Source organism: Brachyistius frenatus, unplaced genomic scaffold (assembly GCF_029030835.1).
Source record: "Brachyistius frenatus isolate BFR_SWC_R1_liver_20210118 unplaced genomic scaffold, ASM2903083v1 Contig_36, whole genome shotgun sequence".
In the NCBI taxonomy this organism is placed as follows: domain Eukaryota; kingdom Metazoa; phylum Chordata; class Actinopteri; family Embiotocidae; genus Brachyistius; species Brachyistius frenatus.
This window is the reverse complement of record NW_027210635.1, coordinates 2,076,886-2,098,788: the sequence shown is the minus strand read 5'-3', so window position 1 is coordinate 2,098,788 and position 21,903 is coordinate 2,076,886. Positions and strand designations below refer to the sequence as shown.

Here is a 21,903-nt window from a genome sequence, read left to right as displayed (position 1 = left end):
TCCTTTTTGTTTGTCAAATGCATCTTTGTATAAAGTCACTTTATTTTTGTTTATTTGTTGTCAGCATTGTTTCCAAGACTAAATTTATCTGATGAGGTCGTCTTCTTCTCATGAAGATAGGGGGCGCGGTTTATTCAAATGACACAGAAGCTTCTGATGGTTGACGTACTATCAGACCACAGTAAATACGACGCTGCCATTGGACGACGGTGACTGGTCTCATGACAAGGACAGCTCCCTCTGAGCCAATCGGATCGCACCGTGAACCACAGAGTCTGTTTGTGAATGACGTAATGAGCGTCGGGCAAAATGGCGTCGCCTCACACATAAATCGGTGTGAATGAGTTTATCGAGGTAGAAGTCTGCCTCTCTCGAGGCTTTACTCTTGTTTTACGGTCGTTTCTGGACAAGGGCAGTTTTCGGGTTCAGGTTAAGGGTGGTTTGTAGGTGTTTCGACGCCCCCGCCCTCCTCCCCCTCCCCCGGGAAGACCCTGCGGATCTTGTTTGTTTGGTCCCGCGACCCTCCGGTGACAGCTGGGGAGGGGAGCCGCTGATGGACAGGATGGACACCGGAGACTACATCTCCACCATGGACACCATGGACCCGACGTTAGCGGAATTAGGGGACGAATTCACCTTGGGGGACATTGACGGTGAGAAGAAAGTGTCAATGGTTTAAACAGTGGTGACGGATGTTGTTTCTTCCGTGTCGGTCTGTTTCCGTTTTAAGTCTGATAACTGATGCTGGTCCTGCTGAGCAGCAGCTTTGTCTGTGATTTATGCACAACACACAAAGTTTAGTTTTCAAAGTAAACAGTATTTAATAGTCCTTACAGCTCCCGGTATTTAAACGACATTTAAAAAAAAGAAGATTTATTTTAGGTTTATTTAAATATGTAATAGAAAAATACATATTTAGATTTTATTTTTTTTATTTTTTTCTCTCTCTCTCCACTAAATGTGTGCTTTGCCAATCAGGACATCAACTCTCTATTTGCAGGTTATACATTTGAGAAGCTGTGTGTTCATATAGCCTTTTCAACTCCATTATTTACACAGTGATATTCTAAGCTTTTATTATTGCATCTGTAGGTATTATTAGTCCTGCGTGAGTCAGCCTCCAATGTAAAAGTTAAAAAAAAAAAAAAGTCACAGTTGTTTGCGGTGTCTCTTTTTTTTTTTTTTTTTCCATGAGGCAGAGGTGGGTGTCAGTGAGAGGTGTCATTCACCAGGAAGCTGCATATGAGGGGAAACACCAGTGTAACTTACTCACCCAGCATAACTGTGTTATTACTGTGTGCTCAGAGCCATAAAATGAACGTTTAGAAACAGCGCTGTTGATTTTTTTTTTTATATCCATTTTAATTTTTGTTTTCTAAAAGATGCATCTTTTCCAAGCTTGTTCCATAGAACTAATTCGAGAAATATTTGTGGGAGCAGCTCCAGTTGTGCACTCTGCAGGCTGGTACCACAGTGAACAAACAGCATCCCTGAACCAGACTCCCTGTTATCAAAACAAGCTTCACCCTTTGGCATGCAGTGAAAGGACGGGGCTTTTGGTGTAACCCGGGCCAGCGCAGAGTCACCAGATTTCCATTAGGGTGGAATTTTACTGAATGCTAAGTCACCAGACCGGACTGACAAATCTGTGTGTCTGTGTCTGTGTCTCTGTGTCTGTAGGTCTCTGTAGGATGACATTTGGTTTCAGGACATTAAGCTTTCTTTTTGTCGACTGGCCATGGTGGTTGATGGACTTTTACTAGGGCTGCAACTAACAAACTTTTTTTAAATTATTATTATTATGGATTCATGTGTCCATTATATTCTCCATGATTCAACCAATTGTGACAGTAAATTATTAAATATGTCAACCAGTGTTTCCTAAGGCCTGAAGTGCAGCCTCAAATGTCCTGTTTTGTCCCAACCAACAGTGCACTAACAGTTTATATATATGTGTGTGTGTGTGTGTGTGTGTGTGTGTGTCACATTTAATTGGCTGGAATCTGAGAATCTGAGAATTTTAGTATTTCCCCCTTAACAATTTTTTTACTCAAACCAATCAATCAATTGTCAAAATAGTTTAATTTTAAGGGGATGTACTAATTGATTAGTCTTAATTTCACATAATCTACTCATCAACATACAACACAAGTGTTATTAACAAGACGATGTAAAACAATAGGGGCCAATTCTGACAATGCTACAGACAGCATTTCTGAATCTGGTGTTAATTCTGTTAAATGAGGCCCTGAGACAGAATGAGCAGACAGCAACCCACCCACCCCCCACTAACCACGGTTATATAATCCCACTTAATCATTGTGTCAAAAGAGAGGAATGTACAGATTGTGTGAAAGAGAAACGACAGTTTGACTGATGAATCCACAGGCGAGCTGCGGCACCGACAGTCCGCTCTTGACTAATGCTCGATCTGCATTCAGCCTGCGGATGATGGATAACTACAGTTTTCCTATTCGGAAAGCATCTCCAAATCAAATCTGTAGGCAATATCTTCCCAACAGTTTGGTAGGAATTTGGAGTTGTTGCGTTCACTGAATGTATTCAAAGCCATCACAGCCTGTTTCATATCGTAAGTTAAGATCCAAAGATATTTAACCTTTGTGCTCAAGACTAACCACATGCATTTCCTTAAGTTTAAAGGCATATCAGCAGTTGCCTCTATATTCATATATTCTATATTCATCTGGAAAATGCTTCCTCTCCCAATTACTCGCATAGCAACTGAGGCCCTGGTTATATAACCTATTTTCTTTGCTCTTAGTGGCCTAGGAAACCGTCCCCCTTTGATGGATTTATCCTTTGTGTCCGCTTGTCTGAAGCTCTGGGGGCTCCGAGCCGCTTTGTCCTGTCTGGCTCTAACAACCTGCCCCCTGTGGAGGTGTACAAGTCTGTCTACTGTGTCAGCCTACATGGAGTGAGCATGTATGAGTGACATGTGAAGGACAGGCTGGGGAAAAGCTCCTGAGCAGAAAGGCCAGTCAATACTGCCGTGGCGTTTTTTCATTTAAAATCATGTCTTACCCTCTTCTGGTCTGTTCCTTAACGCCTTCAAGTTCCTGCTAAATTTGCCTTAAAAACGCTGATTCAAGGCATACCTATGGTAAATTGAAAGCTGGTCTTGAACCAGTTGTAGCACATGCACGAGTTTAATCTCCTTCGAAAGGTAACACTCTGACATTTTATTCCCAACAGCCAGAATCACTGTAGCTGCTACTGGCTTTGAGTTCTAGAAGTCTGAACACACAGAAGATGAATATTCACAAGGGGTTTTCTGAGGATTTGTTCAGGCTTTCCGAAAAAGAGACATAACAAGTATTATGATGGAATAAATCATTTATATGTAACGGAACATATCATAGTATTTCCAACAAAACAGATGAGCACCATAAAGTTTGGTAAATGTCCACCACACATTGTTTTAATGTTAAACTCTCGCGTCCTCACACAGCGCAGAGGACCCGAGCTGGCAGGTAGTTCTTTACTTGCGATGCTTCTTCTATGAACCCACTCGCTGAAGCTGCATAGTGTGATTTTTCAGAACCTATTTTGCGATACAAAGCATCCGTCATCATCAGCGGCTCTTACAATTACGTTCATCTATCAACAGCAAAAGGGGGAATCTGCCTCCTTTCAGCACTGACTCAGGTTGGCTGTTATAGGCTGCGGACAGAACATGGAAGCTCCAATTGGCAATTCTGCGTTTTAGCAAACTGAACCTTAATGTTCTAGTTTTTGCCATTATGAGTATCAGATTTGTAATTTAAGAGATGATATCGTGTCTGTGTGCCTCCGGTACAGCTAACCTGTCAGTCATCATAGGATCCACATACACAGTTCGGTCCCAACCACCACCCCAGGATTTGCCAGTCTTGGTCTGCCAGTCAGTATGTTGGGACCCAAGCCAATTTTTATAGCTTTGAAATTATGTAAAAACAGAAAAATAAAGACACTGTATATGCAGATGAAAATGTGTTTTTTGTGATGACTTGTTGCATTTGATGTCACCACTCCAGCTGACAGGAAGTTGCCTATGCTGTGTTGAAATGTTTGAGTTTTATTTTTCTACTAACTCAGCTTTCCAGCTTCATGCCTTTATTCTTGTAGGCCAACCCTTTTTGCATTTGTTTTAAAGTTTAATGTCTTGTGGCTATAACCTGCAGTAAAAAATATGGCAAACGTGTGACAGTTTAATCAGGGAAGCTGCAACCACATGGGCTTTCTGTAAAAAGTGTTTTAGTTTCAAAGTCCTGCAGGATCATGAAACTCATGTTTTTTTCTCAGTAATTGTGAACACAGACTTTTTTACTTCTTTGGCAAACTGGATTATTCTCTTACCTGTGAAGAAATTAAAGTAGACAAGACATGTAACCAAATTATTTCATCTTAGTGTATGTAGTTTTATACTGTGATAATGACGTATTTCATTAGATTAGGGGTTATTATGGGGAGGAGAGTGAATTTTGAAACACTATACTCCGTATCATTAAAGCGAACGTGGAAAGGTAATAATTAACCCGTTTATATCTGTGAGACTGTTCATATTTCCTTCCTGGAAGATCCGATCACACATGATCAGCTCTAATTACAAGTGTGAACGTAACCAAGACGCATTGAGATCTGATCCGCTCAGACCACCACTGGTCTGGGACACGCAGGACCAAATTCTGTAGCAGTGTGTGATGCAGTTGCAACCATGACCACACTGAAGGACCACCGACTCAACTGACGTCCTCTGAATAATCAGTAGAAATATTGAATGCAGCTTTCGGTGCCGATGTTCCACGTTACAGCAGCTTTGCTAGTTTTGGGTGTTTTTTTGTTTGTTTTGTTTTTATCTCCACTCAAGCAGTTCTTACACCTGAAGATCTCAGGTGCTCTTCTTTTATATATTCGTTACCAGAAAAAAAATCTCCTGTGCAGCTGACGTGTACAGAAGGAACAAGAGATTTACCTGCAAACTCGCAACATTAAAGCAGCTGTTTAGGGATTTAAAACGCAGGCTGCTCTGTGATGCTTGTTTCAGATGTTTTAGTTGATCTCGTCTGTGATTTCTAACACACATCACACAGTTCATTTATCCACTGCAGCGCAGAGCCCGACCTGATGTGATGAGCTACTGAACCATGTCATTTGCAAACTATTGTGTTTGAACATTCAGTAGAAACATGAAATACATAATATATTTCTTTACAGACGGTGCATTCAAATGGCACCAGTGAGAAAAGATGTCTCATTTTGTTGAATGCCTGTTGATTTGACTCCTCTCTCTTCCTGTTTCTGTCTGTGTTCATTTGCTAATTGTTGAGAGTAGGGAAGTGAAATCCGGTCACAAGTGGTCACTCGAGACACGTGGAGAGGCTTGATAATGCTGGGCTCAGTGAGGGTGGACCATATGTCAAAAACTCCCCCGTCTCCTAAACTGCAAACAACATCCTCCAAAATTACCATGAATTTAAACCAATAACTCTGGAAAACATTATTTATGATTTCTTAATGAAACATCTCCAGATGAAAAGATGATTTTATTGCAGATTTAGCCAGATGGGCTGAATGAACTGGCAACAAAGTGTGTGTTGTTGTATTGCAGAACCTTGACGGCCAACATACGCAGCACGTCTGTAAAAAGTAACGTCATTCTTGCGTCCGTACTTTAGGTGAGGATTCAGTTATTATTGAACGCTATTAGATGGAGTTTAAAGGTAAAATCCACAACTTATGTGAATGTCACCTCAGTGTTGATGGTGAATGTTGCCAAATGAAGCAATAAATTCTTCAGTGTGTGCTATGGTGTGTTTCCCTGCGAGCAGAGCCGTGCTGTCAGCACCTGCATGTACCAGGATGAAGTGCGTGCGAGCTTCAGACGTCTGATCACCAAAGCCTTCTGTTTGTCGAGCCTCTCCTCTTGAAGTACCACTCGACAAAGACAATCTGCAGCCAGACGAATTTATCTGCAGAGACTAAAAGACTGGAAAGAAGGTTGTTATTCATCTGGAAGCTACCGTACTAATCATTTACTGTAACAGCTGTTAAAAACAAACCACACATTGTGTTGAGAAAAACCTTTGTTGTCTATCACCACCCTCGGCTGCTTGGGTGACATAAATAGTCACTCGCTGGTCTTCTCGGCTGGTTTCAGTTGTCAGCTTACTCCAGGCTGTTGTCGGCTAAAGCATCCAACAAAAACGGCCCTCTGTGAAATTTATTGTAGCAGAAAAATGTGTTTTCCATTGGCATTGGAGGCCAATTTGAGCAAAGGAACCACCAGTTGCTGGCAGCTGAGTTTCTGAATGGTCCGAGTGGGCCATATCCTCTCGCACAGCTAATGCAGCCGCCGCTCGGCCTCTGTCCGCTGCATTTTTTTGGCCCTTATTCTCTGGCTTGAATATCCGCGTCAGCCAAAACACTGTGTCTGTCTTTGTCTGTAACATCTTCTGCACTCATAGTTTGGGAACAAATGGCAAAGAAAATGTGGTTTTATTCTGTGCAGCATCTAGAGCGCCCCCTGGCTGCCACACATCTCAATTACCCTGCAGTTCTCCGGGCCAACATCTACGCCTCTGTACACATCAAATGATGGAGCTGGTGCTAGAAAACAACAGATTTTTCTGCTGCTTCCTAGACACACAGAGAATTTATTGAAGAATTTATTGATCCAACATTTACAGCCAACACTAATTGGACATCCACATAAAAACATGGGCATTTATCTTCAAGATTGTGGCATCCATCCATGATGTCAGGGCTGCCTGGTTGTTCACCTAAGTCCTCTTTTACTTTGCGATTTTCTTCTGGGGCCGTCCGTTCGATTAGCACACACTGTTTCAAGGTTTCGGCTTACTCATTCACAACATTAGCTGTGCCTGTGTGTACATGTGTGAGTTCAAGGTCAGGCTGAGGAATTCACAGAGACCTTCTTGTCTTATCTGTTAGCAATAAACAGCGTTGCACTGTGTAAACAAGGACACTTGGCAAAGCCCTATATACAGTATATTATTGTTGCATTGGTTGGTAGCCAAGGACGGACCTTGAAGGCAATCAAGTCACTATCTTCATTCGTTGGTTGATGTTGCAGTATGTCACCACATGACACAGTACTCTTGATGAGTGATGCTGTATTTTAAAGTAAAGTTAATATTTCATCATTGCATATGTTGGTATTTAATATTTGAAAATCAGAGACTTGCAGAGATGTACCGCATATGATGTATTTATTGTCTGTTCTTATGTCTTGTATCATTGGATCAGTGGCAGAGCCAATTAAAAAGCTTCTTTTGCTGTCCAGACTTGTGACGTCCTTTTTGTTTCACCTCCTACCCAGAGATGCTGCAGTTTGTCAGCAATCAGGTGGGGGACTTCCCGGACCTGTTCGAGGACCAGATGACCCCAGCCGGCTCTCTGCAGAGTGTTGGCGCCGCCTCTACCCCACGACCGGCCATTCAAACCCCGCAAACTATCCAAACTCCAAAGACACCAACCGCCGTTGTCTACCAGAGCTCCAACGTTGGCCTCGCTTCCTCCAAGACACTGTCATCGCTGTCTGTGCCCCTCACCCCTCCCCTCACTCCCGTGCAGACGCCCTCCCCAACCACCAACACCTCCTCGGTGCAGGTGACCCGCAGCCCTCCGCTCCTCCAGCCAAGGCCTCAGGTGGTCCAACCCATCCAGCCTCAGCCCCAACAGACGGCCCAGCCCACCATCCAGGTATCAACTTTCTGACAGTACTGTCACAAAAAAGAGCCATGTTTGACAAGCGTCATAACGCATATTTTACTTATTCTATTAGCTTTGTGTCGCTTTGTGGCTCTAAAAGGGGTCTGTGACAGCTGCAGTGATGCACGAGTGGTTATCCCGCCATTCATATTGACAAAACGTCTATTATATTATATTTTCTAAAACAGACTTTAAAACATCAAAGACGAAAATTTCAGTCACCTCTGAGGGAGAAATGCGAGCTGAAATCAAACTGTGTTTATCTTTTATTTGAATGCAGATGCACACCCAGGGGATCCCCATGCAGACCCAGAGCTTCCCGGTCCACACCCTGGTTCAGACCCACAGCCAGACGCCCATGCCCATCCAGACCCAGGCGGCCCAGACTGTGATGATCACCTCCAACGGACAGTCCCGCTTCATCCAGAACCCCGTCATCTGCCATCAGAGCACTACTTCTGGTTTCCAAGGTGACTACAGATAAAGATAGGAGGCTGTTTGCATTTAGTGGTCAACTTTTGACTGAATACAAACTGTACAATACACTGTTTTGTTTTGTTTTTTAAATCATCTGATGTTGTAGCCATAGTACCGGGTCTACGTCAAGCCTGCAGTGTGTTTTGAATGTAAATCATCCATCATTTTGTCTCTCGTTCCTGCAGTCCTCCAGCCACAGGTGCAGAGCATCATGACATCACAACAGCTCCAACCAGTGACCATTCAGCACCAGCGTGTTCTGACCCCTCAAACCATCCAGACTCTCTCCACAGCGCCCACCACAGTCCACACTATGCAACAGCAGATGCAACAATTACCGGTAAGTAATCTCATTGTTGTAATCAGGCTTGGATGAGTAATGACAGCTTGTATCAATGAGTCTATGGACACGATGACTAGCTGATAGCTAGTTTAATAATTCAACCTGACTTAATAACACAACGATTTCTTAAAAGCCTTAAATTCATGTTTTTGATGTGTTTCTTTCAGGTTCTGGTCCAGCAGCCTCAGATTCTGAAGACAGACTCGTTGGTTCTCACAACGCTCAAATCAGATGGGACACAGGTGCTGTCTACCATGCAGAGCCCCACAGGGATCACCACCCTGACAACACCCATCCAGAGCACAGCCCTACAAGTCCCGGTATGCAGCATGGATAAAAGATTTAATAATACAGAGTTAATACTTCACTCTGACACTAACCTACCGTACTACATCCAGACGCTGATGAGCAGCAACATCCTGACCACCGTCCCCGTTATGATGGGAGGAGGAGACAAGATGCCAATCAAACAGCTCCAGCCAGGCTCCTCCCACTGCTCGAACGGAGCCAGGCTGGCCATGGAGCAGAGCCAGTTGATATTAGGAGGAGTGGGGCCGGGAGGAGTAGTGAAGGAGGGCGAGAGGAGGACTACCCACAACATCATCGAGAAGAGATATCGGTCCTCCATCAATGACAAGATCGTTGAGCTCAGAGACCTGGTCATGGGCAATGATGCGAAGGTTCGTGATTTCAAGGTGATAATAACACTTTACAATTGTTTTAATGTCATAAATTATAATACATGTCACAGGTATCACGTCCTCCTTAACATTTTTCCTCTCAGATGCATAAGTCAGGAGTACTGAGGAAGGCCATCGACTACATAAAGTACCTGCAACAGGTCAACCACAAACTACGACAGGAGAACCTGGCCCTTAAGATGGCCAACCAGAAGAACAGTAAGTGTTTTACAGCACTCAAAGCTGTATGCAGAGAATAGTGTACATCAATTTGAGATTGCAATGACACTTTCTCTTTTTATCCCAGAAACAGTGACGCTGTCGGAGGATGTGGAGCTCAAACAGGAAATAGTCATGATGTCACCTCCAGCTTCAGATTCTGGTTCTGGTTCCCCTCCCCAGTTCTCTCCTTACTGTGTGGACTCAGAGCCGGGCAGCCCCTTAATGGACCACGATCAGGTAACATGCTAGATTATTGACTGGTTCAGAGGAAGGAGGAGAGGAGAGGAGAGGAGAGGAGAGGAGAGGAGAGTGAACCAGACTCAGTCTCCTCTTTGAATAAATAATGAATAATAAATATGCAAGCATCATTAAAAAGAGTATTACAGAAGCATGCGTTACAATGTTTATGATTTAAGTTGAATAATTAACATGACTGTGAATTACAATTCTACAATCCTGCATTGTAACTATTGTCACTCATTACGGTGAACCTGCTCTCCTTGTCTGTCAGGTGAAGAGTGAGCCCGATTCTCCATCCTCGGTGGGAGTGATGGATCGGTCTCGGCTGCTTCTCTGTGCCCTGACTTTCTTCTGCCTGTCTCTAAACCCGCTGCCCTCCTTGTTGGGCTCGGAGGCTTCAGGAGGCCCCGGTATGTCTGCAGGCCACGGCCCATCTAGGACACTCGTCTGGTTTCCAAGTCACACACAGGACTTTGGTGAGCAGTGCCGACTCCAGTGTTTACCAGACCTCATGCCACAAGCTGAAAATAATCTAGAACACATATGTTGACTCAATTTGGAAGTATTCAGAAATGAGCCTGTGGGCTTTGTCTGTGTGCACCAAGACTTGGCCTTGTGTTTCATTTTGCTCTCATCCTCCAGCATCTTGGCTGCGGTGCCTGTTGCCATGGGTGATGGTGTGGGTGCTGAGTGGCGTGGGAGCAGTGTGGGGCTGTGTCAGGGTGCTGTACCTGTGGGAGCCCGTCACACTCCTTCACTCGCCGAAATCGGTGTCCTTCTGGAGGCACCGCAAACAAGCAGACCTGAATCTCAACAGAGTGAGTATGGATCAGCTCCGGGATCAGGAGGACTACGTTTCTAAAACATCTTAAACAAACCAGGAAAACAGTTGAGACGCTCCTGCGCTGAGGGAACATCTTAAAAAGAGTGAGGTAGCATTTCCAAATATAGAGTAAAGGTTCACTCTACTCACATTTCATGTGACCTGAATTCTGGTTAGACTAAATTGTTTTTCTCCCATTTAGAATGTGTTTGGAGAATTCAATGTTGTTGTTTTTTTTCACCTTTTGAAGAGAGCTTCACACAGCTTTGCTTTGATTCTCACTGTTTTGATGTCTCAGTTTAGCCCGCCTGTTCCAGTATGGTTTTATTTTTAGCATTCATTCTTATCGTCTTCATATCTGAGCCGTGACCTCCTTATCTTTTCTCTTCCTGTCAGTCTGGAGTGAATGCTGAACAGCTTTCTGTCTCCTGTCTCTCTCCTGCAGGGAGACTACACAGCAGCCATGGCCAGTTTAGAGACTTGCTTGTCCGTCTTGACCCGAGCTCTCCCCTCAACTGGTCTGGACCTGGTCTGTTCGCTCTCCTGGAATGTGATTCGCTACTGCTTGCACCGTCCGACTCCTCTGGGCTGGCTGGTTCACCAGGTCGGAGGGAAGCACGAGGGGGACGAGGCGAGGACGAGTGCGAGGGACGCAGCGCTGGTTTACCACCGGCTGAGCCAGCTGCAGCTCACAGGTGAGTGTCGGGAAAGAAGTGACTCCACAACTATGTTTCATGAATGTCAGCAGATCAGCTTTATACCTTAGAAGATTTAAACATAGTGATGCGATGTCTGCTGCCTCTCTGTAGGAAAGCTGCCTCAGCGTAGCAGCCTGTGGGCTTTGTCTGTGTCTCTGAGCGCTGTCAACCTCAGCGAAAGCGCCCAAGGCAAGATGCCCTCCGCACAGCTCGCCCAGATTTATGTCACCGCGGCAACAGCCCTGCGCACCGTGCTGGGACACCACCTCTCCTGCCTGCCTGTACGTTTCTAGCCTGTCCCTTCATCACTGTTGTCAAACTTTGAACATCAACCTTTCCATCATCAGCATCTTTTCTGCTGCGTCTGTCTTCCAGGGTTACCTGTTGGGCTGTGCAGAGAGCGTGGCCAGCCAATCAGAGACCAGGCCCATCCCAGACTGCCTGCGCTGGCTCTTCACTCCGCTGGGCAGGCAGTTCTTCCTGAGCTGCGACTGGTCGGTGAAGTCAGAGAGCAGTGACGGGGTGTACACTTCTCCGAGAGATCCGGGTATGTCGGGAATTGGAGAGTTTGCACATAATTGTGTCTTCATCCACTGTTTTTGTTATTTCTGTCTTTCGTTCCTCTTTTACTTGCTGTTCCTTGCAGTCCTGATTGAACCAGCTGTTTAACTGCTATTAAAACCGGACGTGTTATTTAAGAATACGTTTTGTATGCTGTGATTTACCTCTCATTTCTCTGTGTTTTCCTCTTGCTGTTCCTCCAGCTGACCCCATTGCGCAGCTGCACCGCTGTTTCTGCAGGAAGCTTCTGGAGCGAGCTGTTCACACCCTCATCCAGCCGCAGAGCGACTCTGAAGAAGGAAAACGCAAGAACGACTCTGGGTGAGCCAGGGATAGCAGCGATGCAGCGATGCCAAGGAGCTCAGGCTTTCGACAGTTGGGTGTGAACTAATGATTTGCTCTGTATGTATAAACCTCTAATTGAATTGTTCTGCTCCGTTACCCTCTCAGGGAGTTTTCCAGTGCACTGGAGTTCCTCCAGTTGCTGAACAGCTGTACGGAGGACTCTGCCTCCTCTCCTCCTCCTTTCTCGACTCCTCCCAATCACACCACCATTCCAGGTATGAGGAGAGACAACCCTGCCCGATGAATCACTATCAATGTTTATGTGAAGATTAACCAGATATCCATCTGAATTATTTCTGTCAACCCAAATGGATTTGCTTTGCTCCGACAGTAATATGACTAACAGTCATTTTAGCTTTTCGGATTCATTTTTTGTGGGATTATCACACATACAGTGACATTCGCAGATATCGATTGATGGTAATAAAATGACTTACAGTTTATATGAATATAATGACGATCTGTTGAAGCACTTTTAATTAACTACAGTCTTTATCACTGCTTGTTGTCACTGAGCCATGCTTCACACAAAGCTTATATATCATCACACACACACACACACAGAGCTTTGGACACGGCAGAAAAGCTGCAAAAGACACAGAAGTGTTTGAGCTCCTTTGTCCATATGACAGTCTACTTCATGTTCTCCTGCTCTTTCCGGCCAGTGGGAGACCCAGTGAGTCGTTGGTGGGCTCTGGTCCTGAAGGCTGCTGTGCATTGGCTGCAGGGCGATGATGTCGCAGTGAGGTCACTTTTGACAGAAGCAGAGCGAATGCCGAGAGCTCTGCACATTCTTGAGTAAGTGCTAGAAGGCATATCCCAATATGTGTCCACATGTGATGAGTGAAATCAAAAACAAAGTAAAGTATTGTCGTGAAATACAATAATCAATTTAAGGGGAAAGAGACACGGTTAAAAACAACACATGAATTATTCAGTGTCCCCCTCTCTCTCTCTCTCTCTGTTTCAGCCACCCTCTGCCCAAAGCTGTGCTGCTTCTCTGCAAGGCGGTTCAGATGAGCCTGTCCCCTCTGAAGGGAGAAGGAGCCGTAGCCTGCCTTTCTCACTGCGACAGAGCCAGCAGCTACCTGCGCTCCAGCATCTCCGTTCCACTCGCCCAGTCTGGGAACTGGCTGAACAAGGTAGAGCAGAACGATTTCATTGAAAACACGCAAACTATTCTCATTATGATCTGATGTAGGTTTGTGCTTTGTTAGTAAATCTGCTATCTTGGACACATCCAGTATTTACAGACATCAGAGAGTTGTCCTTACAGAGCGTGCTTCATCTCATATTATCACCCAATCACTGTCTTAAAAGCTTAACCATACTCTCGCACACACACGCAAGCACGCACGCACACACACACACACACACACACACACACACACGCGCATACACACACACGGCATGCCCTGTTAGGGTCAGGACAGGCTGACACGGGGCAGTGTGGGTGGCAGGAGGTGGCTGTGGTGCATTGTAGTTGCATTGCATGATCCTGAAGCCGAGTGCAATGTGTCTGCAGTGCAGTACAGAGGCCTCCCCGATCTGCACGCACGCACCCGCTACACACCCCACCACTTACCTCAAAGAGCACTGAAGATCAGGAGTAGTTGTACTTGTATCAACAAGCATGTGGCGTGCGTGCTGGATAAGGTGCACTGTGGATGCTGGGGTTGGTTGTGATTGTGGTGCCTCATAGTTGAGTCGCATCTCAATATGCAAACATACTCAACAGGTCTTTTTCTTTTTTTCTTGCAAGGGGGTTGAGCTCCTGATCTGTGACCTTCTGCTGACCTTGAGGACCAGTTTATGGCAGCGGGGAAGCAGCTCTAATGGAGAGCCTGGCCTGGCTCCTGGATCTCAGTTGGCTGGTTTCCAGAGGGACCTCAGCGCACTCAGAAAGCTCACACAGTGCTACAGACAGGCACAGCACAAGGTACGCCCATGGCAACGCCCATGGCAACGTCCATGGCTGCCATCAGTGAAGACAGAACACTGCAGGTTACATGTTAAAATGTTGACGAGTGCCAGAGATTCAGCTTCACAGATTCTGATTTTAACGGCTGTTTCCTGATCTGGCAATCTGACAAAATGAATCCTGTTCTTGATGTCTTTGAGCCTATTAAATTAAAAAAAAAAAAACACATCACAAGTTACAGGAGTGATGGCCTAAATCAGCTTTCACCTATCAACTGTCCACATTTGCAAAGCTGTGACAAACCATCTGCTAAAAGTAAGAAATGATCTCAATTTGTTTCTGTCACTTAAATGTGAAGCAGAACTGCACTGCAGTCCCAGTGAGCCCATGAATCGCCTGCTAATCTCGTTGCTGATGATTCAACATGACTGCGACCAGCTGCGGAAATCTCACTGCAGTTTAACATATCATCCGTCATACCAGAGTCATTACTGCAGCCACAGAGTCTCTAACACTCAGCATCATTTGTTTTGCCTCCAAAAAACAATTTTTTTTCTGTATCATCAGTTTATTTTCAGAGACCACTTACTGAAAAATAGTCTCGATGAGTGAATATTTTAACTATACAGTATAAACCCAGTCATATATGTGGAGTTAAATGACGTGATGGATCAGTATTATTATTTGTGTTTGTCTTTATGAGATCACGACAGCGGAGATAAACAGGAAATGTGTGGAAAGAGAGCAGAGGAATGTCATGTAGGAAAGGTCCGGCAGGCTGCGAGTCGAACCGAGGACTTGGCCCGGATTAGCGCAGCAAAGCAGGCAAATACGTGCCGATGACCGTCCCTGTGGCTCGTGTGTGTTTTGTTTACTCCAGGTGTTTCTGCATGAGACCACAGTGAGGCTGATGGCTGGAGCGAGTCCCACAAGGACACATCAGCTGCTGGAGCACAAACTCCGACGCAGGACACACAGCTCCTACACAGCCGGTAAGCAAGACTGCACTTTTAATTAAAGGTGCAGACCTCAGAATCATAACCACATACAGGTAGTGTAGCTATAGTGCTTTGTTAGGATCAGCTCATCTCTGATCTGCACGTTTCTTCTTCATTACCTCCGCCCCTCCGCCCCCTCTGCTGCTGTCAGAAGGTGAGTGCGTTCTGGGTGAGAGGGAGAGAGCTCACGCCATTCTGCTCGCCTGCCGCCACCTGCCGATGCCTCTGCTAACCCCGCCGGGCCACCGAGCCCGTCTGCTGGCCGAGGCCAAGCGCACCCTGGAGCGGGTGGGAGACCGACGCTCTCTGCAGGACTGTCAACAAATCCTGCTACGCCTCAGTGGGGGCACCACCATCGCTGCTTCCTGAACACACACACACACACACACACACACACACACACACACACACACACACACACACACACACACATACATACATAAAGAAAAAATGAGCTGTGTAATTTGCTTTCGTACATAGACCAGGCTACTCATCCACCAACAATGGAAGAAATGTAAAGAGAGTTTTCAAACTGCAGCATGCGTATCCACAGCCCGGCTGAAACATTCAAAAGCTGCACATCTGCTCATTTCATGCTTCGTTGCATTGTCGCAGCACATTCACCCCACCTTCTGGTCATTAACGGTATTACGCCGGCCAGCTGCTTCCTTTCAAACTTTGACACACAAGAAGAATCAGGTATAACAGGCCCCAAAGGAGAAAGGGACCATCGCCTATTAGCAGTCTAAATGAATGCAGTGCGGCATTGCATTGATTAGCTGTAGGATACCAAGCTGTACAATCAGAGTACTACAATAACTGCGTGATGCCTCATTTAATTCGAGCTGCAATTAAGGGCTGCATATTGGAGACAGCGGCGGACTGAGCTGTGCTGGAGGATGCAGACAGATCGACTAGCTTGCTTTCAACCGTACAGTGCTGAGTAGTGTCTCTTCTTATCTACCTCAAACACTGTACAGTGCCAGCATTGTACTGTGAAGCAAAATTGGATACTTAACCACCACGTCATTTACCCTGAGTCTGAGTCAAGGGACCATTTGAAGTGATGTTTCAATCCAGTGCAGTGTCACTCTAATGATGTCTAGCTGACTTTATTTATAGGATGCAGCATCGCAACACTTTGGCCTCACTGTTGAACCGAAAGTAGGGAAAGTGGTTGGATTTGGGGAAATAACAAAGAGAAGCAGCCACAATCCGATACATATTAAAGAAACAAAAATAATTGCATTTAAACTTGCGTGGTGATTGTGAATAGGTTGTCAAAGAGTCGGGATCTGATGCAAGGTTCACTGTCTCAACCTTCAAGTCATACTTCACCAAAAACTATTTCACTATCAAACATTCACCTGCTGTAGCGCTGCAGGGTGGTGTCACTGATGGAGGGGAAAAAGCATCAATTTATACAGAAGCCACCCCTCAGGCCTCTAAGACACCAGGTGTATGAAACTCGAAAGAAGATTAGTGGCGTATCACTTTAAGGTATATCTAAGTGAAAACGTTGATATCGGCGAGGAAGAGTGTTTCCTGGAAGCGATGGCCTCGTATGATGCAAAGCTCTCGAGCAAAATGGCCTTGAAGCTGTGTAAACAATTATTTTATCACGTTTCATCATGTTGTAATAATGGTGGAGTCGTATCTTCTGTCCCGTTTTCTTTTTATTTGTAATTGCTGATTTACACGACACAGCACTTCTGTCATTCCTGTTTTTGTGCTCGGATTATCTTATTTAATGGTTATGTAATAATATAAATGCATTCGGGAGGAAAGGGGGGGGGCGTTTTGCAGTTATGTCCTTGTTATTGTTTTGTATCGGTAAAAGCAGCCTAGGGTCAAAGACGGTCAGAGGGGGAATATCTCTTCATAGGAAGATGTTTTATATTTTATAAGTAAATCCCTCAGTAAAACAATTGGGTTGATATTTTAGGCCCACTCTTCTTCTTCTTTTCTTTATTTTAGCACACATTGTAATTTCTTTGCTGTTTTTAAAATACAAGCAAACACAGAAGCATACTCATAGGAAAGGCCAGTCCTCTGTCTTCCAAGTCAACCCAAAATGTAATCTGAGGAGTACTGAAAATACTTGTATCGGTTTAGATGTAGCTTTCCAGACTGGTATAAGTAGGCAAAGGAAAAAGCATTGCTCACAGCCATTTGCAAAATGCATTTATTATAATTATGTTACTTAATTTTTTTTTTTGTCTTTTTCCCTCGATGTGTTTTCCTGTCTGAATTTCTGTGTTCATTTTGATGTTTTCTAATAAAACGACACATGACAGTGTTTGGCGTGGATGATTGTCACTTGTGTAGAGTGTGTAATACGGGAAGTGTAAGTGCAGGTGCTGAAACTGTGAAAAGAGAGCATCACATTTCATTGTTTCACTCTAACCTGGGTGTTGGCCAGGTGTGAATGCCAGTGTAAATCTGATAACAAAGCTGGTGTGTCAGTTTCTCTCTTTCAAACATATGGCCGTGTGGTTTAATGAGACACAGGATACATAGAAAGAGTCAGAAAAGGGAGTGAGAAAATATAAAATACAACACAGAAGTCATGAAGATTAGAGGATGTCATTAAATCACATTGTTCTGAAGTATAAGACCGTGTAACCCAATATGATTCTATTTCAGATTCATTCTGTGAATGTGACGAGGTGAGCTGAGATCCTCATGTTAAAGACACATAACAGGTAGTTTAAACAGTGGTGGACAGGAACTAAGTACATTTACTCAAGTACTGTACTTAAGTACCTCTGAGCGACATACGTTTTTCAATTTGATGGAACTTTATACTCGGCTACGTTTCAGAGGGAATTATTGTACTTTATACTCCACAACATTTATGTGAAAACTTGTAGTTACTTTTCCGATGGAAATTTGACACAATTGATGAAATAAAAAGATGAAACAGGTGCCTTCCAACCTGTTTGTTTTCTGACATCTTACAACAATCAGTGTGTCGTTGGGGTCACATTTCAGTTGTTTGAGTTGTTAACACCAAATAGGGATTTTTTTTTTTTTCCCTCTAAACTTCTCACGTTTTCATTTTAATAAATGTTCAAATGGTCAGATATCTCACTAAAAATCTAAGATGAGAGGAAAAAGTCCAGAAGAATTTTTTTTCCTTCTTTTGTCTCCCAGTCTCACATTTATCTGGAGTCTCTGGATATAAAACTGGATATAAAGTAGTTCAAACTCGCTGGATTAGTTCACCACCAAACTAAATTCATCCGAGCATTTCAATTACCCAAAATATACAACTGAGAGCTATTAAATGACTCCGTTGGAACATAAAAGGATTAAACACAAAGATCTTAAAACAATCTTCTTCAAAACTTCTGGTGAAACATTCTTTCTTAACCTGACTCCAAGCTACTGGACCAATATATCCATCACATAACAATAACACTGTTGACTGTGTTTCTTGGTTGTTTGTATATAATATATATAGATATATACTGTACTGTATATACTGTGCATTATATATTTTATATTTATATATATATATATATATATATAATAATATGCTGTAGCGAAAAAAATTCCCCTCGGGGATTAATAAAGTAACTACCTAACCTAACCACAACAAGAATATAAGCAGCCTATAACTCAGCAGTAGGTGGCGGTCAAGCTCAGCCTGTTTGGTATTCGCCATTAAAAACGAAGAAGAAGAAGAGAAGCCGGAAGTATCCAACTCCAGAAGAACTCACGTGCAAACATGAAAAACACAAAAAACCACAACAACGCGTCCAAGAAATTCAAGTCGGGGTCCAAGAAAAGAGAAAACAAATGCATCATCACGTTTGACGACAACGACAGAGAGTAAGTTCCTCCAGCGTCGCTGAAAACAGCGTTTTAACATAAACCACCCGTCAGCTAGCGTCCCAGCGTGAGCCACCAGCGGACCGCGCTGCTTAAATGCACATAATTAAGTATAAAGTATGATTCCTTTTTTTTTTTCTTTTTTAATCCTGTGTGCGCCCTCGTTTCCCCGTCAGGGACTATCTCACCGGTTTCCATAAGCGGAAGGTGGAAAGGAGGAAAGCCGCAGTGACGGAGCTGCGAAAGAAAATCAAGGAAGAGCAGATCAGAGTCAGAGAAGAAGTAGGTGAACGAGCCCGGGGTAAAACACGTGCGTGTTTAAGAAACGCTGTTGAGGTGATCTTGTTTGTTTCAGAGGCACAAAGAGTACATCAAGATGCTGAAGGAGAGAACGGAAGCTCTCGGTGAGTCGCACGGTTTGGCACCCGGGTCGTGTTCAGGAGTCTTGTCGCGCAGGTGTGTCACGTCCTTGTCTCGCTTTCATCCCGTCTCAGAGGAAGCTGAAGATGACCTGGAAGAGGCAGTGACCGGCACGAGGGAGGCCTTGCACTACGATCACCCCAACCACACCGTCACCGTGACGACCATCAGCGACCTTGACCTCACTGGGGCTCACCTGCTCGGACCTGCAACGAGCCAGGTGAGCCTTGAACCCTTCGTTTATCTGAACGTGCGTTGTGAACTACGTGAACTCTGAATATCTCTTGATTTCAAGGAGAACGAGGACAAAGCGGAGCGAGAGGAAACGAGTTCGATGCCGAAGAAAGCTGGGAATCCCATCGTCAACAAAAAGTAAGACGGTCACCGTCGGTAACGGTGATTGCTGATTGTGACAGAGGTAGTTTTGGGGGCTTTATGTCGGGTACCCCTTTGTTATCTGGAAACTTGTGCTCGGGCGTGTCTGCGTTGGGGTTGGGCGTAAGATGTCGGACAACGATTGCGCATCGCAGTCCGAGCGACGCAAAATTTAGGACGCGCCCCCCCCGACATCACGGCGGTGGCACAGCGGACGTCTCCTGGTGTTTCTCCATCTGTATTTTGGTGTCTTGTCTGTCCCGCTGCAGGATCCGCTCCCTCACGGCGGCGCTGAGCACTTACACCAGCAAGCGGAAGAGGAAAGGGAAGCAGGAAGGCCGAGGAGGACGAAGCCGCCCGACAGACAAGGGGCCCGGTGTCACCGAGAGTAAACGCAAATCCGGGAAGACCAGCAAGTGTCAGAGACGTCGACGGACCGGGAACAAGCGGTATCATCAGGACTGAAACAGCGCGTGGACTTCGGTGTGTTTACGCTCCAGGATGTTGTGTATGCTGAGAAGGATGTAAAATAAGAGATGCTCAAGTGTCTGCTTCCTGTTGGACTGTCCAAAGCAGCTGCCTCCTTAAAAAAAAAAAAAAAAAAATCTCATCAGCTGTTTTTTTTGTTGTTGTGTTGTTTCTTAACTGTAAATAAAATGTAATGTCTTTTACATCAGTTTTGATTAAAGGAAACGTTCATGTTTGCTAATTACCTCGTGTTGCAGTCCGATGCTTCCTACTCTCCGTGTGCTCTGCGTGGGATTTTCTCCCTCTGTGCTCTATTGTTTAATAGGAAACCTGATGCTGTTGTCAACATCCTCTGCAGAACGTCAGGAAATCAACCCTTAGCTCTGTGTTTCCTGGCCAGCTCAGTATTACCTGTGTGCGATCTAGTGGAGAACCAACCAAGTTCTCCTCAAGTCCCTTCTTCGCTGTGCAGAACCTCACCAGCCCATTGGTTCGAATGTATGCGAAACACCCCCACCTCACCGGTGTTTATTTATTTACGTTAACCTGAGCCAGCGTGTGCCAGCTGTCACTAGCATGAGCGTTTCATTTCGCTTTCTAAAGCCCATGATATTTAATACAACCGCACAATGGAGGACGCGGCAGGCCACCGGCTCCATGTTGGCTCGAGTTGTGCGTGTTTAGGCTTCAGGCTTCTGGTTCGCCGGTGTGTTAACCGAGAGCCACCATGGCTGTCGCAGATGCTTCAGTTTCACTCATTGTCGGAGCAGCCAATCGGATGGATTTGAGTGTCTGGCAGCCCGGGAGGACAGAGAACATGGGGGAAGAGGAGGCATGTGCCTGATGGGCGAGTTCATCCTCCAAACTCCCAATGACACATTCAAAGTGGAGCTGACAGCAGGAGCCTTGCCAGGTAATTCTCTTTTTTTTTTCTTAATTTTTTTAACATCAAATTCATCCAAAAAAAATAAATTCTACTCTTCTCACTATCCTACTTCTCGCAGTCTTGAAGGGTTGTTGACCTAAACTCCATTATTAGAGGCTGTGGTGCTGGTAAAAGCTGGTAAACTACAGTGCATGTGCCTTGTGGTTTGTAGGAATGCTACTCTGGAGGGCTTTAGCTATCTGGATTGTATTTCACTGTCCTCAAGTGTGATTAGTTATCACCCAGCATTACAGTTCTGCTTTAGAGCTTGCATGACTCATGAGATGAAACATCCTCTTAAGTATGCAGCCGCTCTGTGTCTACATGTGCCTGCAATAATGCAGTTTCACAGCCAGACTTACAGTCTGTAGTTTGTTTGTCTTGCTTTTACTTATGTCATCTCACACACAGTTGTAGAAGATCCTTTGCAAGTAATGGAGGATATTTCACAACTGAAAAAATGTCTCTGCATCACATTATGCACTTTAGGATTATAGGGGTTTTATTGGTCTTCCATTTTTTTTTTTTTTTTCCTTTCAGGTGTAATTACTGTTTGTTTCATGGTATATTTATTATGATTTTGTTGTTGTTTCTCAGTTTTCCCTGTTGGATGCAATGAGCGAGCAGGTTCCTCCTCCGGACTCACCATGCCCGCCTACGCCGATGATCCCATCTGCCCCAAGTTCCAGCCCAACATCTTCGACCCCTCCCGCTGCCACGACTGCCTGCGCCAGAGACACCTGCACGCCGGCACAGCGGAGAGCACCGAGGTAGCACCGCAGCAGAAATCCCCAACGGAGCCCGGGAACGGGGCAAAAACTGGGACTGACACCGGGATC

The 21,903-nt window shown here is 44.9% G+C and overlaps 2 protein-coding genes across 6 annotated transcripts; both read left to right on the top strand.

Annotated features, from left to right (window-relative positions):
* The first annotated feature begins 299 nt into the window (after nt 1–299).
* On the top strand, nt 300–17,338 carry srebf2 (sterol regulatory element binding transcription factor 2). Of its 5 annotated transcripts, none has more exons than XM_069701294.1 (20): nt 301–653; nt 7,340–7,722; nt 8,012–8,201; nt 8,394–8,548; nt 8,719–8,871; nt 8,950–9,231; nt 9,336–9,450; nt 9,539–9,690; nt 9,965–10,169; nt 10,336–10,511; nt 10,962–11,211; nt 11,326–11,495; nt 11,590–11,761; nt 11,979–12,096; nt 12,226–12,335; nt 12,786–12,918; nt 13,091–13,262; nt 13,883–14,059; nt 14,922–15,033; nt 15,194–17,338. In XM_069701294.1, the coding sequence occupies exons 1-20, from the start codon at nt 554–556 to the stop codon at nt 15,406–15,408; spliced, it is 3,540 nt and encodes a 1,179-aa protein (XP_069557395.1). In that variant the 5' UTR covers nt 301–553; the 3' UTR covers nt 15,409–17,338. The 5 variants fall into 5 exon arrangements, with proteins under 5 accessions (XP_069557391.1, XP_069557395.1, XP_069557394.1 ...); XM_069701293.1 differs by having other exon boundaries at nt 15,191–17,338; XM_069701292.1 differs by having other exon boundaries at nt 8,950–9,246.
* A 1,372-nt stretch (nt 17,339–18,710) lies between these two features.
* nol12 (nucleolar protein 12) lies at nt 18,711–20,380 on the top strand. The gene is made up of 6 exons (XM_069701079.1): nt 18,711–18,876; nt 19,053–19,158; nt 19,232–19,280; nt 19,371–19,516; nt 19,592–19,668; nt 19,941–20,380. Exons 1-6 carry the CDS (start codon nt 18,773–18,775, stop codon nt 20,134–20,136), a joined length of 678 nt encoding a protein of 225 aa, XP_069557180.1. The 5' UTR covers nt 18,711–18,772; the 3' UTR covers nt 20,137–20,380.
* The last annotated feature ends 1,523 nt before the right edge of the window (nt 20,381–21,903 follow it).

Excerpts from the sequence above, each read along its gene's own strand:
- nol12 (XM_069701079.1), top strand. The coding sequence starts at position 18,773 with ATGAAAAACACAAAAAACCACAACAACGCGTCCAAGAAATTCAAGTCG. Across the intron at positions 19,159-19,231 it reads AGATCAGAGTCAGAGAAGAA|AGGCACAAAGAGTACATCAA; the intron begins GTAGGTGAACGA and ends TGTTTGTTTCAG. Across the intron at positions 19,669-19,940 it reads AATCCCATCGTCAACAAAAA|GATCCGCTCCCTCACGGCGG; the intron begins GTAAGACGGTCA and ends GTCCCGCTGCAG.
- srebf2 (XM_069701290.1), top strand. The coding sequence starts at position 554 with ATGGACAGGATGGACACCGGAGACTACATCTCCACCATGGACACCATG. Across the intron at positions 9,691-9,964 it reads CCTTAATGGACCACGATCAG|GTGAAGAGTGAGCCCGATTC; the intron begins GTAACATGCTAG and ends CTTGTCTGTCAG. Across the intron at positions 14,060-14,921 it reads ACAGACAGGCACAGCACAAG|GTGTTTCTGCATGAGACCAC; the intron begins GTACGCCCATGG and ends TGTTTACTCCAG.